The sequence below is a fragment of the Papaver somniferum genome, unplaced genomic scaffold (genome assembly GCF_003573695.1).
Source record: "Papaver somniferum cultivar HN1 unplaced genomic scaffold, ASM357369v1 unplaced-scaffold_117, whole genome shotgun sequence".
NCBI lineage: Eukaryota > Viridiplantae > Streptophyta > Magnoliopsida > Ranunculales > Papaveraceae > Papaver > Papaver somniferum.
In genome coordinates, this window is record NW_020620714.1 from 7,604,042 (window position 1) to 7,619,886 (window position 15,845).

Sequence of the window (15,845 nt, forward strand, 5' to 3'; positions counted from 1 at the left end):
AGGTGAGGGAGGAGAGGGAGGAGAGATCGATATGGGTTAGGGTAGGGAGCTGTTTGGCTAGGTCATAGGGTTCGAGTATTAGTGTGTTAGGCGGGTGTATCAAGATGGGTATACCGCGAGCTGAAGCCGCTGGATATGGAGATGGTAGGTGGATCGGACGGCTAAGAAAGAAGCAGCTTGTAGAGACCGTAGGATGTAAAATACAACGAAGTCTACGGTGCGAGATTAGCTTAGGTGTTGTAGTGTTGAGCGGAATCATCGGGATTTGATGCACAGGCATAGGAGCGACCGTAGGATTCAACTGCAATCTAATCTGATGGCTTGGAATTTAGGCACTATGGTGTTTGATAGGATCTTCAGATTTTGATGCGCGATGAAGGAGCGACCATCGGATGATGAGATGGATCCAATCCGACGGCTGAAGATGGAGGCGGTTTTGGTTATAGAAAATGGGTTTGGGTAAGTGTTTTGGGCCTTGGGTATGCCAAGCCCATATCTTCTTTAAGAACAATTCTTCCTTCTTGAGCTCATTCCTAGCTTTTTGGACGTGCGCTCCATTCTTTGCGGCTTCCTTGCGTAATTTCTTCCGGCTTTTCACTACTCTTCAGCTCTTTTCCGCTCCGCAAGTTATCCAGACTTTATTTATTACCTAAAAATGCAAAATTAAGTAAGAAAAATATTTATTCTTGAAAACAATGAAAATACAGAATATGGGATAAAATGTAGAATTACTGCACAAAAGATGAGTTAAAATGCCAACAAAAAGGGATAAATATATACATTATTTGGCGCTCATCAGCTGCCTTATGTTCGATCAGAGTTTCAACTGACAGATCTCTTCACCAAGTCTCTACCTTCTCATAGACTGCATTTTCTGATAAGCAACCTCAAGATGTGTTCTGCACCATCTTGAGGTTGAGGGAGGGTGTTGAAATATATACCATATCTTTGGTATTATTCTCGTGTATATTCTGTATTCATTAGTTTGTATTTTCCCTTATCATGTTTCCTTTTCTGTTACGCTCTAGCTATGTATAAGAACGTTGTAATCTATGATTGAATACACAATTGAATATACAGAAAACCATTCAAGAATATCGGTGTCATGACTAACTTTGTCATAACTATGGTTTAAGCCATAGTTTAGTGACATCATAAAGTTACAAATGTTGGAGCAAATTTGTTCCCCAGTATCACAGACCCAAAATGTTGTTCTTTTTTCTTCAGAAAATGATACAGTGACCGGAGGTTGACCGTTCATTTCTTTTGATCATATGCGTCAGCTGTACGCGTCCATAGTTGTCTTGTGAATGTAAGTGTCCGATCTCAAGTGTCGTCAATAGAGTCAGATCAGTCCAGCTAATTATATCCTTCGGACAATCTAATGAATCCCACTTCCCGGTCTCTTCGTTTCCTTATCTCGGAAACACCACTTCCGCTCTCTCTCTGAAAATCAACACACTCTCTCTCACACGAAAACAGACCCCCAAACTCTTCACTTTCTCCTACACAGAACCCTCTTTTCAAAACCTCTATTCCTTCCAAGGGTTTTGCAGATCTAAAGAATTATCATTGCAATGGCTGAAAGACCAGTAAAAGGAATAGCAATAGGAATAGATCTAGGGACAACATATTCATGCGTTGCAGTTTGGCAAAATGACCGAGTTGAGATCATTGCCAATGATCAAGGAAAACGGACTACTCCTTACGTTGCTTTTAATGATACAGAGCGTATGATTGGTGATGCTGCTGTTAATCCTACCAACACCGTCTTTGGTAAGCTTAATTTTCTTTTTCTTTTTTTTTTCATAAAGGCTGAATTTGTCAATTCGATCATCTAAAGTTCGCGATTATAGGGCTTTTTCTTTGATTTTGCATTATGTTTCTACGCTGTTAGATAATATTGCCAAATTGATAATGTTGGGTCAATTGTTAGATAATGTTGTATGTATGATGCATGATGATAATACTAGTTCACTGTCGCTCTTAAGAACTGACATCTCGAGATTGTATACTGTTTTCTGTTTCTGTAGACGCAAAACGTTTAATTGGTAGGAAGATTAGCGATAGCTTTGTTCAGAGTGATATGAAACTGTGGCGCTTCAAAGTCATTGCCGGAGTGGACGACAAGCCCATGGTTCAACTCAGTTATAAGGGTAAGGAGATACAGTTATCAGCTGAAGAAATATTAGCCATGGTTCTAATTAAGATGCGGGATTATCTTGGTACTAGTGTTATGAATGCTGTCATTACCGTGCCTGCTTACTTCAATGATTCTCAGCGTCATGCTACTAGAGATGCTGGTACAATCGCCGGCCTTAATGTAATGCGAATTGTCAGTGAACCAACAGCGGCTGCAATTGCTTACGGTCTTGATAAGAGGGCAACAAATGTTGGTGCTAAGAATGTTCTTATCTTTGATCTTGGTGGTGGTACTTTTGATGTTTCTGAACTTACCATTGAACCAGGTAACTTTGAAGTTAAGGCTACAGCTGGAGATACCCATCTTGGAGGGGAGGATTTTGACAGCAGGATGGTAAATCATTTTGCGGACAACCATTGATATTGATGCTTTGTATGAAGGACTCGATTTTCATGCGTCCGTCACTCGTGCTAAATTTGAAGAGTTGAACATGGATTTGTATGGGACCTGTTGAGAAATGTTTAACGGATGCTAAGATAGACAAGAGCGCCGTTGTCCTTGTTGGTGGGTCCACTAGAATTCCTAAGGTTCAGTCTCTCCTGCAAGATTTCTTCAATGGAAAGGAAGTCTGCAGGAGCATCAACCCTGACGAGGCTGTGGCTTATGGTGCCGCTGTGCAAGCTGCTATATTGAGTGGTGAGGGAAATGAGAAAGTGCAGGACTTAGTGTTGTTGGATGTTACTCCTATTTCTCTTGGTGCTGAGAAAATTGGAGGTGTTATGGATGTGTTGATCCCAAGGAACACTACCATCCCCACCAGGAAAATAAAGGTATTCACTACCAAACCAGTGTGCCGATATCAGTGTATGCGGGTGAGAGAACTAGAGCTTGTGACAATAATTTGTTGGGAAAGTTCATGTTACAAGGAATAACCCCGGCACTTCGTGATGTTCCTAAGCTCACAGTGTGCTTTGACATGGATTCAGACGGTATATTGACTGTGTCTGCTGAAGAAAAGACATCTGGGAGTAAGAATTCGATTACCATTACAAATGACAAAGGGAGGTTGTCGAAGGCTGAGATTGAGAGGTTGATCCAGGAGGCGGAGAAATACAAGTCACAAGAAGAAAGTGAAGTTACGGCAGTCCTTTGAGGATTACACATATGGCATTGTAAACACTATCAATAATACCGGGGGGAAGTTAGCATTGGATGCTAAGAAGAAGATTGAGGTTGCAGTCAACAATGTGATTCAATGGTTGGATAGCAATGAACTAGGCGAGATAGAGGAAATCAATGAGAAAATGAAGCTGTTAGAAGTTGTATGCGATCCCATCCTAAATCAGATGAACAAGCAGGGTGGAAGTGACTAAAGTTGGGCTCTCTTCTCTACTGTTGGTTTGCGCAAGTTCTTGACTTAGTTTGCACAGCCTGAACAGTAGGTGCATGCCTTCTATTCACATTATCTTGGTGTATTTGTCTAACCAGATTATCTATCTGCACCTGAGCATTATCAAAAGCACAGGCACATCTCATCTTCCATATGTGCCATAATGAAAAACAAGCAAACACGATTAGATCTTGCTGACTAACAACAGGAGTAGTACTATCACTAAACCAACTAGTGATCCAGTCACGTATCACCTTCCCATTTAAGTTACCTGCAAACATTTCATCAAGTGCAGACCATATACTCTTAGCGATCTCACAGTCGATAAACAAGTGCTGAGTAGATTCAGGATGCTGTTTACATAATGGACATATGAGTAGATTGTGAGTAGGAAAGTATTTACTCTTATAAGTCTGAACCCAGAGAGCATCAGACTCGGTAAGTAACCTCCATGCTAGCTTAGCTAGCAGAGCCTCATTAAGGTAAGCAGTTTTTTTAATATTCAGCCCTCCCTGTTCTATTGGCCTAGTTATACCATCCCAGTTATACAACTAAAGACCCCTACCAGTGCCTTTCTTATTCCACCAGAACTTACGCTGAATAGTATCAATTTTCTATCTGTTAACTTCTTAGACTCATTCAAGTCCCCATCCTGCAAAATCAAGCATTTTTTGAACTTCCGATAGTTTCCCACAGTAGTTGAATTGAGCTAGAATAAGTTAACACTTCTCTTCCAACTTGCAGTGCAACATTAGGTCAGATAGACAGATACCTTGTTACTAGTTGTATTAACAAAAGAGACATAATACAATATAATAAAAGGGGTAATCTAGCTTTAAATTTAGTAATCAGATTTTACACATTTCATTTCAGTTCCATGAGATAAACAAAGGCTGTTTTTTTCTCCATGTGCACCTATCAAAACAACCTCTAGTGTAACTACAAAAATATCACTTACTACATTGGAGATTCGATGCACATCCAATTTGCCATTTGGTGTATTAACCAGTTACACAACAAAATCAGAAAAGATTAAACGGAGATGTAAGACTGCAATGCCTAGCGCAAATATTGAAGGCCATTTATACAACAATAAATCATTTAGCAGTTTCATCTCCATGGCTGGCGGTTATAGATGGAAGGAAAAAAGGATCTTTTCTGTTTTGATAGATACTGAATAACTGCGTCGAGTATCTTGTAGCCAGCCTCTTGCAGTCATCAACTGCTTTAGGATCAAATGTCTCCAACTCTTTGACAGACTTGTTAAGGTCACCTTCGCAGTGCTCATCCATTAGAAACTTGGCCAAAGTAGCACACCTGTTAAGTGAAAATATCAATAAAGCTAAAAGTGTATGAAAACCAAATACCAAGAAAATATGTTACTGTTGATTCTTCTCGTTCCATTTTGTTCATTGTTCTTCTACGTAAGTATGACCATTTTGCTGAATGGCTATCCTGCCCTGTGCAGGTGCAGCCATGAGCAAGAAACTCCGTTGCTTCCATCAACTACAGATTTGAAATCTTGGGAAGCTAGCAAATCCTTTATCTGACAATTACGAGAAATCGACCACTAATTTTTCTGGTGCAACCCAATTCCTTCAATAGTTGATATACAAAGTCTGCAGTCAGTACAAGAATTGAAATTCCATTTTGAGAAGCTATTTGCAGGATATCATCATATCTCCACCAAATATATTGACAAATAACAACAGGTTTCCAGTAAAGGAAGGCACTGCTGTATTTAGACCAGGACACGAGAAAGGAACAAATGTATGATATGCTCATTCCTCTTGACACGTATATTGATACCGAAGCATAAAGGTAAGTCTTCAGATATTGTGAAACGCAAGTAATAATGCTCTAACTACTGCTGAAGTGAGAGGATCGTTTTCTAAGGTAAGGTCAGATAATAGAGGAATTATATCATTTGTATGATATGGCTAAGCAAGATATTACGACAACCTATGAATTCAACAGGAGGATACGAAAAGAGACCATGCAATAGATTAAGCAACTGAACATAAACAACATAAAAAAATGTAAACCAACAAGATCTCAGATTTTTGGGACATTGAACAAGCCACTGTATTTTAACTCCAAAACCAATATTTGCGAATTGGAAATGAAGGAAAATGTAGAGAATTCTTAACATACCTGAGCACATCACTTTTATGGAACAACCCCTTGTCTGATATTTCGTCTTCACATATCTGCTGTTGATAGAGAGCACATACAGCTTTCAAACACAGCTCAGGATCCTCTTCAAATGAAGAAAGCATATCATTCTCAAACTTCCATTTTATTTATCTGTCTTCGTCCCTATTTCTATATTTCATCGCCAGCATGTCCATAAGAGTCCCAAGAGAACCTTCTGAATCAGTAGAATTACCAGAGTCTTCAGATTCGCCAAGAATTTCAACACTGTCATCATCTGCGACCATGTTCACAAAAGGCTCTGTACTCATTTTCAGATGATCTCAAGATGATGATCCATGTTGAGATGGTCTCTCCTCCGAACATCCCCAACCCTTCCCTTCTTCAACCTTCTCACCCCCACTTGATAAGTGTAGACTTCCAGAAGAAATGTTCACAGCAGAGTAATAGTGAAATTCAGACTCCGATTCATGATGTTTATTGATGCCAATGCCATGCACATTCTCTTTGGTTTTCAACTCAAAACACATGAGAACCCTTCCTCCCTTCACGGCTGGTTTCAGCATTATGGTTGCTCCTGTTGTGCTTTTCACCACTTTGAGTAACTTTATACTGCAAACCCCACGCTTCAGACTCTGTCTCTTCAGAATTACGCAATTCTGTGCATCTTAATATTGAACTTTCCTTTCCATGACTCGAGAGTAAGCTCTCCAAATTCGAAAATAAACATGTCATTGTTGAATTATCATTTTCCACCCTCAGAACTCGGCTCTCCAAATCGGGATACATCTTCCTCCAATATTCAGCTGCATCCTCGAAAGTGTTTCTAGTCTCCACCACCCCTAATAATTTACCTTGGAGTGTGGTGCACTCCACTTTCTTCTTCTCAAGCTCCGCAGACAACTGAAAACACTTCCTCTTGTAATGCTCCAGACTCTCCAATTCAACCACAGTTTCCCCAATTCATTTCAATGATTCTGGTTCTCCAAACTTTTCTCATCAGAAATCATATTATGGTTATTCTCGTCTTATTGGCACCATAAACCTCGAGCAAACAAGCCAAATGGGGTTTATCGACTAGAACGTTTTGAAAGCTGCCAGGACTAGGCTTCTCAAGATCGTCTACCCGTATCATTAGTCGCTTAGGTGAAGGAATAACAACCCATTGATTAGAGATTTCTCAAATATTTTGAAATGAAAACCTGGCTTGTTTTTCACGCTATGTTTTAAAAGTTTGAAAATATAAATCCAGCAATTGAAAAAAGATCAACAGCTAAGCATAGTGCACGTAGTAGTAATAGGCTACACAATAACACTACAATTCCATGTACCAGAAAAACACCGCTCATACGAGCAAAAAAGCTTTTGGCAAAATTATGATTGGTTCATTCTAGAGTACAATGGACATACAAAAGTGAATAGAAATGACAAAAGAATCTAAGCAAAATTATTATTGGTTTATTCTTTGATCTCTGGAATTGTGTCGCTACGGAACACTTGTGTTGACCTTTAATGTTACAGAAGCTCATCTAAGATAAGAGCTGGATGGAACTATACAGCTTATAAGTAAGGCAAAACCCATATTACTACAGAATTCATCAAAGCAGGGCCTTGGAAACAAAGCAAATATGAAAACATAGAATAAAAATGAGGCAAAGGTGGATCTCCTTACTGATGCACATCTTGTGACATACATCTTAACAACCTATTTCATCGTTCCACTAAGAACTTAAGGGTTAACAGGTTCATACACAACTAGCTGGTTTTAATTAGGTTAAAGCAAAGACGAGTTAATAACAATGTGAAACAAACAATAGTGAATAGTACTCACACTGGTAATCCAGAATCATGCCTTTGATAAGTCATGTACCGGACTTAAAGACATGTTTGGCGTTCTAGTTCGAGTTTACCTGAAACCCCAACAGTCATACCATCATCATTTTCGTTTCATTGCCATTACCACCATAATCATCATTCAAACCTAGATGTCCCTGCCTACCAATGACAAAAGAAATAGTCTCAGTTCTCACCATGACAGGGGCGGAACTACATCCAGGCTTAGCCTGGCTTAAGCCACCCCCAAACAAAAAAATTCATTACATTAGGCTTAAGGTTTATCCCATTTTAGCATATATCCAGTAAAATCTATGGTCAAGCCAGGGTAAATATACCCAATTACATTAATTTTTTTAAGCACCCCCTAGATTGAATTCATAGTTCCGCCCCTCCATGAGTATTGAAATTGTCGATGCTCAAATAAGTAGAATGTGTATTCCCTAAAAGGATACTATTAATCCTTCCTTAGTCCAGTTCTAATTTTAGGATAAAGCATTTCTAATTTTCTAGAATGAGCTTCAAGTAGAGATGTATAACAAAGTTTCCAGTGCTGGAAACCTTTCCAAACCATTTCCTTTATTCAACAAGAGATATTATACAAACATGCTTTACATTTATCTGATTAATTTTATAAGTGGACTACGGAGATGCAATTCTTAAATATTCACAATTTTTTTTCCATCCAATTTTTTTTCATCTAATACCATAACCACCTCAAACAAAAGAACCAAGAAAATCATTATGACAATCAGAAGCCCCAACTTGAACCCAATTTTAAAAATCCCTCATTTTTAAACCCTAGGTCCGTAATTTAAGAACTGTAGTAAGTAATGGAAGAAGAGAAAGCATACCAGCAACGATTTAGAACAAATTTCACCAGAAACAAATCACCATCATTTTTATCATCCGTCTTCAAATCCTCCGAAATTGATGAGTAAGAAGAAAACAAAGAGAAATCGATTGAATGACGATGGGTTTTTCATTGATTGGAGTTGGATTCGAATTTGATTGATTTTACTCGTTTGATAAAAGAAAATTCGTCAAGGGTTTTTATTGATTGGGGTTTGTTGTGTTTCGTTCAACTGTGTTTCTTTTGTTTATAATGAAATCCGATTTTTGGTTTGGTTGGGAACTCAAGTTTGGTTCCGACAGGCAACGGTGTGGATTAGTTCTGGGTTTAGGTTGTTCTAGAGGTCCTAGCACTGTTAGTTGGTTCCAAACAAAAGATTTTTAAAAACTTAAAACTCTATTTTTACATTTTCAAAATTTCAAAATAAACCATTGTGTTAGCAATGTGCAAGTGTGTTACTTATAAAAAAGACAAAGAGTTATAAAGATGGGATTCATTTTAGTAGAATCTGAATTTTGGTAGGAATAATTATAATAGTGATTTAGTAAAAAATGTGTTAGGGATGTATAACTAATGATCTCACACTTTGAATAGTTATTTAGTTTTTATGAATTAATTCCAAATTATGGTAACTATTACGTAATTTGCTAACCCTTTATATGGGTTACTAGATTTATAATGGATCATTTGAGTTACCAAAAAAAATTTAGTTATGAATCCTATTGTTACTAAAACCCAAATTTGGTGTAGTGAAGGTTCAGCTCGGATGAGGCCATCTGAGATCTGGATGACGTTTCTGGAGCTGTCTGAGATTTGGTTGACACGATAGAGTTTGTTCGAGACTTGGACAACGCGATCGAATCTCTCCGAAGTCAGCTGGGACATGTTTGGTAGAAAAAAGAAGGCTTGCAGACTGATAATGTCTCTGCGAGACTTCGGCTCACTTGTCTTTGACCGACGTATCTTGCAGAGATGTGCTAGGATTCTGTCAAAAGGACCCAGAGGCAGAATAACCAACATATATCGCTGGGATGTCCTAAGAATTATTCTGAAGCCTCGGTAAGTCGAGTCAGTGCCTGGAAAAAAATGACCATTGTATCTCACGCTGATGTACTATGAATCAGTCCTTGATGTCAAATAGGGTGAATCGTGCTTATTGGAGACATGTATGTCTCGCAAAAACATTAAGTAAATGTTTTGGTTTAATATTTTTATTATTAAACCAAAACATAAGAAAGATTGTTACTCCATTATTTTTATTTATATATAAGAAATAAAACATAGTTTCTTATGAATAAACCCCTCAAAAGATGCATACCTTGCCACTTTGCCAAATTGCAGCACAATCTACCTTAGCTTCAAATACAACGTACACAAAATAGACGGAATAGGTGTTAGATGTCCACCTTCTACCATGATGGAGCAAAAGTAATGTGTAATGACTTCAACAACTATCCATAATCAGAAAACTTAAACAACTATCCATAGTCTCACTTTTGTGTTTTTTTTTTGCGGTAAGTAAAAGTATTTGTAGAATTGGTATGGAACCAAGGCCTAATACTCTGTTATGCAGCTTTGTCCCAATGCATGCTTTGGATTGTTTATGATTCGCTTAAGCATGCATTGGGATAAGGCAAGGATCTCTATACCACGGCATATCTAAGATCTCTATACCTCGCCTTGTCCCAATGCATGCTTAGGATCTCTATACCACGACATGGCTAGATGTTCTTTCACAAAATCTCAATATTGCACAAGGTGATACTAGATGTTCTTTTATAAAGCAAGGTTGTACTCGAGAAACGAACGAATTCTAGCAATCAAAGCGAAAGAATTCCAGTATTAAGGCATTGTAGAACTATGAAACCAAAATACTTATAAAACGAATCCAGTATAAATCGATTATGGAAAAATATACCAAACAAATGAAAACATGAATCCATTTAATTATTAGGGTTACAGAAAATGAGACAGCAGCAGAAAATTAATTTAAAGAGAAATTCACCAACATCATAAATAACGAAATCTATCATCAAATAAGTCAATACAAACAAGAATTTCAAATTAGGGAAAGGAATTATTACTTGAGTGCTTGGGATTGAGGAGAAAAGGAAAAAGAAGAATAAGGTGTTGGTGTGCCGGTGGTTGTTGTAAATGTAACAAAGATTGCAGGTGTTGTTGCTCGAGGAGGAATTGAAGAAGAAGACACAAGGTTTTGCGTTGGGGGAAGAAGATACGTATTAGGTTCATTCAATCTCTCATTTCTAATGAATGGTTATAATTCATAATCTTACATACATTTTAGTTTCTCATGTCGGTCCACAACAAATTGACCAAAGTTACGAGAAATTGACTGAAATGGATTTGGATGGAAAACAGGCATATATATATACTGTTTATAATCCAAATTAAAGTGACAAGGGATCCGGTATTAAGCTAGTAAAAATGGAAACGAATTATATTTTATTAATTACCAAAAGAATAATGGGAAACACTAAAAATATATTTATTGCAGTTATCAAGGATAAAAAAACAACCTAGCTAGCAGCTGGGTTACGAACCCGAATTAGCATTCCTCTGAAATAAATGAAAGACTTAGTTCCTGTGTATCATATAAGATCCTTTTGCCAGCTTGTTGCATTGCTCCAAGAACGTTTAAATTTCTATTCCATGGAACCATGCCTAAACAAAAAAAACCATCAGTGATAAAAAAGAGCGCGTGGGGATTGTCTATTAAAAAATCCGCGTCTTGAAAGTGAAATGTCATCGTTGGATATTCAAAATACAAGCTAGGGTTTTTTCTAAAACAAACATTTAAAGAGTTGTGAATTATACTTGCATCATAACCAAAACCCAACCCAATAAAATATGTCACAACCCTTTCCGCAACATAATGAAAAGGTGTTTGGTGCATAACGGTAAATGGACTCCCTGAATCTATGAAAAAGCCTTCTTGTCCGTTACGCGGATTATATTGGAAAGTAGTGCTGGTAATTTGGGGGACTTTAATCCCATTTACGCTAATACCCTCCAAATTCAAAAGATATTGACCGCTGCCATCAGGACCAGAAGGATATCCTATGGGAGTTTTAAATGCTTGTTCTCCGATTGTCGCGTCTGAACCAAACCTTAAGTACGAGCTTTGAACCATTGGATCCCCATAACTAAATGGCTTCAGACAGTAAGAAAAGGTGCTCATTCTTAATTGACTTCTAAGGGACCTAGGCCCCGATGACAGACCGAGTATTCCAGTAACACGATCAGGTATCCCCTTTTTAAAACCAGAACCGAGATAACCGAAACCAGTTTGCCTAAAGCCACAACCCATGATAATATCAAAAGATTGAAGGACATAGTTATCTGAATTTACCGTGAATGTTTCTTTAGCCAAAACACCTATCGACACAGAACTTGGGTAAGATGCTAGGTAAGTACATAGGCCTTGCTCATCAAATTGACCTTGGTAGCAAAGAGGGTGATGATCCTGATAACGAAGAGGTTCATAAGTTCTTGAATTTCCTGCAGGATACAAGGGTTGGTCTTGATGGAAATATCGCGTCCTCCCTGCAGCACCTGCGCATTGAGTCCATATAATCTGGCTACCAGTATCAACCATTAGATAGTTTGTCTTGAAAGGTTGTGGTGAGTTTGGTGACCTAGGAAAAGTACCTATTCCAATCTCTGCAACATAATATGATGCTACACCTTCGTAAGACACGGGTATGCTTGCAGCATCGGGGTTTATCGAGTTTGTGGTTTTATTGAAACTTGATAATACTTGTAATCCAACGTAACGTGCTCGATCTTTTGATTGTTTGACGAGTCTTTGTAACCTTTCTTCTGCTGTTAAATGATCACCTGGATATAGAGGTGATTCTTTAGAGTCACTGTGGATGATCTTTAAACTAAACCCACTTGGGTTAACTGCAATCACTGAGTTTATTTGTAATATGGAGACATGAGAAATTGTTAGAAAAAGAATGAAAAGAGTGATATCCATTTTTCTGATATACGGTTTCTAGCAATATGAGATAACCATTCTTGTGCTGAATATATATAGATTGAAAAGTAGGTTTCTCCTTATGGCATTAATTAAATAAAGATATTGTTTTTATGTATTGTCATTCATAAAATATTTTGTTTATACACAAAGATATTGTAATGTATTGTCATTAATCTATTTCAAAAAAAAAAATTTTGAAGATTTTTTTTTTGTTTCCTTTCCACTGTGGTATAATTTCTTTCCGAAAGAAATACATTTTAAGAAAAAATATATTGCAGTCACATGGTGAAGATGGTCTTATATTCCAACGAGGGAATGATATGTTCCATTCACTAATCATGGGTTGTTAAAGTGGAAACCTCCTGAAATGAATTCGGTAGATTTTCTCTTTGAACTGGATGGAACTTGCGAAAACCGGTCACTTTATCTGTACGAGGAATGAAGGAAAAAATGTATGAACGGTAATAGTGTCGTGTTGAGGAACGGAGAAGATGCAGCAGAGTTCTTATCTTCAGGGAGCATCATCGAATGCTCTTATTATGAGGAAGATGTTTGGTGTTTTATGCGTGTCAGAAAGACAAGGATACACCAAATGCATTCAGGACATACGAAAGTGTGATGCGGAGCATAAAAGGTAACATATACGAAGAGGTTTTGTTAGATCAGATTCGAAAGATTGTCCACTCTACTACTACTGCAATCAGAAGATCCATCGGAGGAGGAGGGAATGGGACTTGGAGACCTACTACTACTCCTAGTAAAACCAGCGGTACTTCTGGTCACTTAACTGCGAAGTATTATAGAAGTCATGCAAACAAGGGTGTTGGTGTTAGAAAGGAATGGGTACCTAAAGTAAACAATAACATTGTCCAGGCTGCAAGTATGGTTGAATCTCAAGAAAATGGTAAGGAAGCTAATTCAGGGAAGGAGGTGGCTGGTTTGGATCATGATGAAACTGCTGTAAGGATTGGTGTTGGGAGAAATGGAATGGTAGAAATGCTCCTTCGTATGTCACGGCTCATACTTACAGGACAGGATGAAAAGATTGAATCCTTTTTCTCTTCTGGATTCAGACCCAGGGACTTCAATCCATGAATCTTTAGAGGAATAAAGCTAATAATTCCTTTGTGTTGTTTCTTACTTCCTTTTGCTCTTTTAATAAAATCTTGTAGAAAGTGGAGACTTGGCTAGTTTTTTTCAGGTATTTGTAGAAGTGCTTTGTGTTGCTTTATGAGCAAAAATCTTCTCCTTTCTTTTGTTCGTTTGTTTTCCTTTAAACACTGTATAAGGCTGTAGCATCTTGAGAGGAGCATGCGATGAGAGTAAAAAACTAAACATAGGAAATAGAACGAAGAAAGCAAAGGTCCTGCAATTTGTGAGTTTTATTTTATGTTAATCCCATTCAAGACTCTGAAGCTAAACTTTTTAATCTCCTTTTGGATCCCATAGAATTCTTCCGGAGAACAGTGGGCAGAAAATGTGCTGGAAGAATTTGTGAACCTTCGTGAGTGTTGAATTTTCAGGTAGCTGTCTTGTGCGGGAGATTGAAAGCACAACTTGAACCATGAAAGACTAGTAAAGAAGAAGAATCTCTTCCTTTTTTTGTTGATTCTGTTTTGAAATTGTGAAAACGGAAACATTATAGAGAAAGAGGAGAGATGCTAGCGGGCATGGTGCAGCAAAATCTGTTATCCGGACTCTAGAGGCACTTCGTCAGTGCAGTTAGCTGTGCATCATATAAGCACAAGGCATGTTAGTCCGAGGCAGATAAATATTGTGTTGGAAATGATTATGGGGTTATTTTTTTTCTTTTTTGTTGATCGATCAAAAAGAATAGATTAAAAGGTATACAGATCGTGTGCGGGTGAATACACTGATAAAAAGCGAAAAGCCCACAAATACAGTAGCAAAAAAGACATAAAGCTAAAACAGCCGCAAACAACAACAGAGACCACTGCCTATTGAAGACATAATAAAGACGACTGCTTATTATCAATTAACATGCTCGTCAACATCTTTTATAACTAGATCAGCGTGATTTTTTATAAGATTGCTAAATATTTCTTCACGATTAATTTTTAGAGGTGGGAATTCTAAGCCTCAAGAAAAACCAAACTCCACTAGTTTGTTTGGTGGATTATGGGGTTACTAGGTATTTGAAAATGGTATGAAAATGACTGATGGGTATTCGAAAATGGGCTCATGAACACTCAACTTTACGGGAAACAAAATTTTATTGCTCTAAAACTTGATCATACACAGACCAAGGGACGGTTTTTTCAGATATGTTATATTCTAATTTGCTTGTCAATTATACTCCTGAAAAATTAGGATGCGTAACCCCTTATACAAATATTTTTTTAAAATTTATACAATTATGAGTGTTAGTGGAAGGCCAAAAATATTCTGAACCTGATAATAAATATATTATTTTTTTTGGACCCGGACCTAATTTATCCTTTCCCTTGTAGTTGTAATTGACTTGTATTATGAGCTAATCATTTACACCAGCAATGACTTGCTCAGAAAACTAATCTCTTGATTCTCAGAAAAACAAATGGTGTAACAAAAACTTATTTTTCTCCAACCCATGAATACTGATTTTATAACCATGTAATTAAATGAAAATTAATAAGAGAACATTTTTGGTTTTAATGGCTACCATAAAAAGGTATTTTAACTGTCGGAAAACGTTACCTAAATTAAGTTGAAATTCAAAAGACCTCCCAAGACACCGCTCCGGGACTAATGATATATAAATATATATACCCAATCAATAGGGGAAGGATTCGATCCTGAGATCTCACCCTCAAGGCCCAAAATGCCTAACCACTGGGACAAGCTCGAATTGTTGATATAGACGTACAAAAGAATTCTTTTAAAACCATATATCCCAACAATCCCCCACTTATATGTTTTTAAAAACACTGAGCAAGATCCGTATAGTTATGTGCATAAGTAAAGGTATCTTTCGATTTTGAACCTTTACATAGTATTAAATTCTATGAACTCTGACACAGAGTGAACATATGTCTTTGAACTCTATGGAGAGAACAGATTACTTAACACACACAATTATACTAACAAGGGATTAGTCAATTGGGATTTCTAGAGATTTTCAGATAATTTTTTTGTAAGAGATTTGGAGAGACTCTTTATTAATCTATTGATTTTAGGAGACTATCTGAGAGATTTTTAGGAAATCTCAGCGAGTCACTAAAGACAAAAAAAAATGTACTGTATAGAAACTATACGTCACATACATCAAATAAGAAGAAAAATACAATTCAAAAATCATTGTGTAAAATAATATATAATACAATGATTTAATACGAAAAATAATCAATAATATAAATAATGAAAAATTACAACCCTCTGCTAGCCTAATAGAAATTATTACTATTTTGTCAACCGAAAAATTAAAACAAATTGAACACAAACATGATGTGTAGGTTGAAACCTCACACAA

The 15,845-nt window shown here is 37.2% G+C and overlaps 1 protein-coding gene, 1 long non-coding RNA gene and 1 pseudogene across 3 annotated transcripts; 1 reads left to right on the top strand and 2 right to left on the bottom strand.

Moving 5' to 3' along the window:
• The first annotated feature begins 1,577 nt into the window (after positions 1-1,577).
• LOC113329761 lies at positions 1,578-3,516 on the top strand (annotated as a pseudogene).
• An 830-nt stretch (positions 3,517-4,346) lies between these two features.
• LOC113330015 lies at positions 4,347-9,685 on the bottom strand. 2 transcript variants are annotated; one of them, XR_003350063.1, is made up of 3 exons: positions 8,375-9,685; positions 5,688-7,682; positions 4,347-5,129 (listed from the first exon to the last, which is right to left on the bottom strand). It is a non-coding gene; the product is annotated as an uncharacterized LOC113330015 (long non-coding RNA). The 2 variants fall into 2 exon arrangements; XR_003350062.1 differs by having other exon boundaries at positions 4,347-5,152; positions 8,375-9,684.
• Positions 9,686-10,939: 1,254 nt separating this feature from the next.
• LOC113329763 (aspartic proteinase nepenthesin-1-like) lies at positions 10,940-12,373 on the bottom strand. Its single transcript, XM_026576597.1, has 2 exons — positions 11,209-12,373; positions 10,940-11,055 (listed from the first exon to the last, which is right to left on the bottom strand). Exons 1-2 carry the CDS (start codon positions 12,371-12,373, stop codon positions 10,940-10,942), a joined length of 1,281 nt encoding a protein of 426 aa, XP_026432382.1.
• Positions 12,374-15,845: the final 3,472 nt, after the last annotated feature.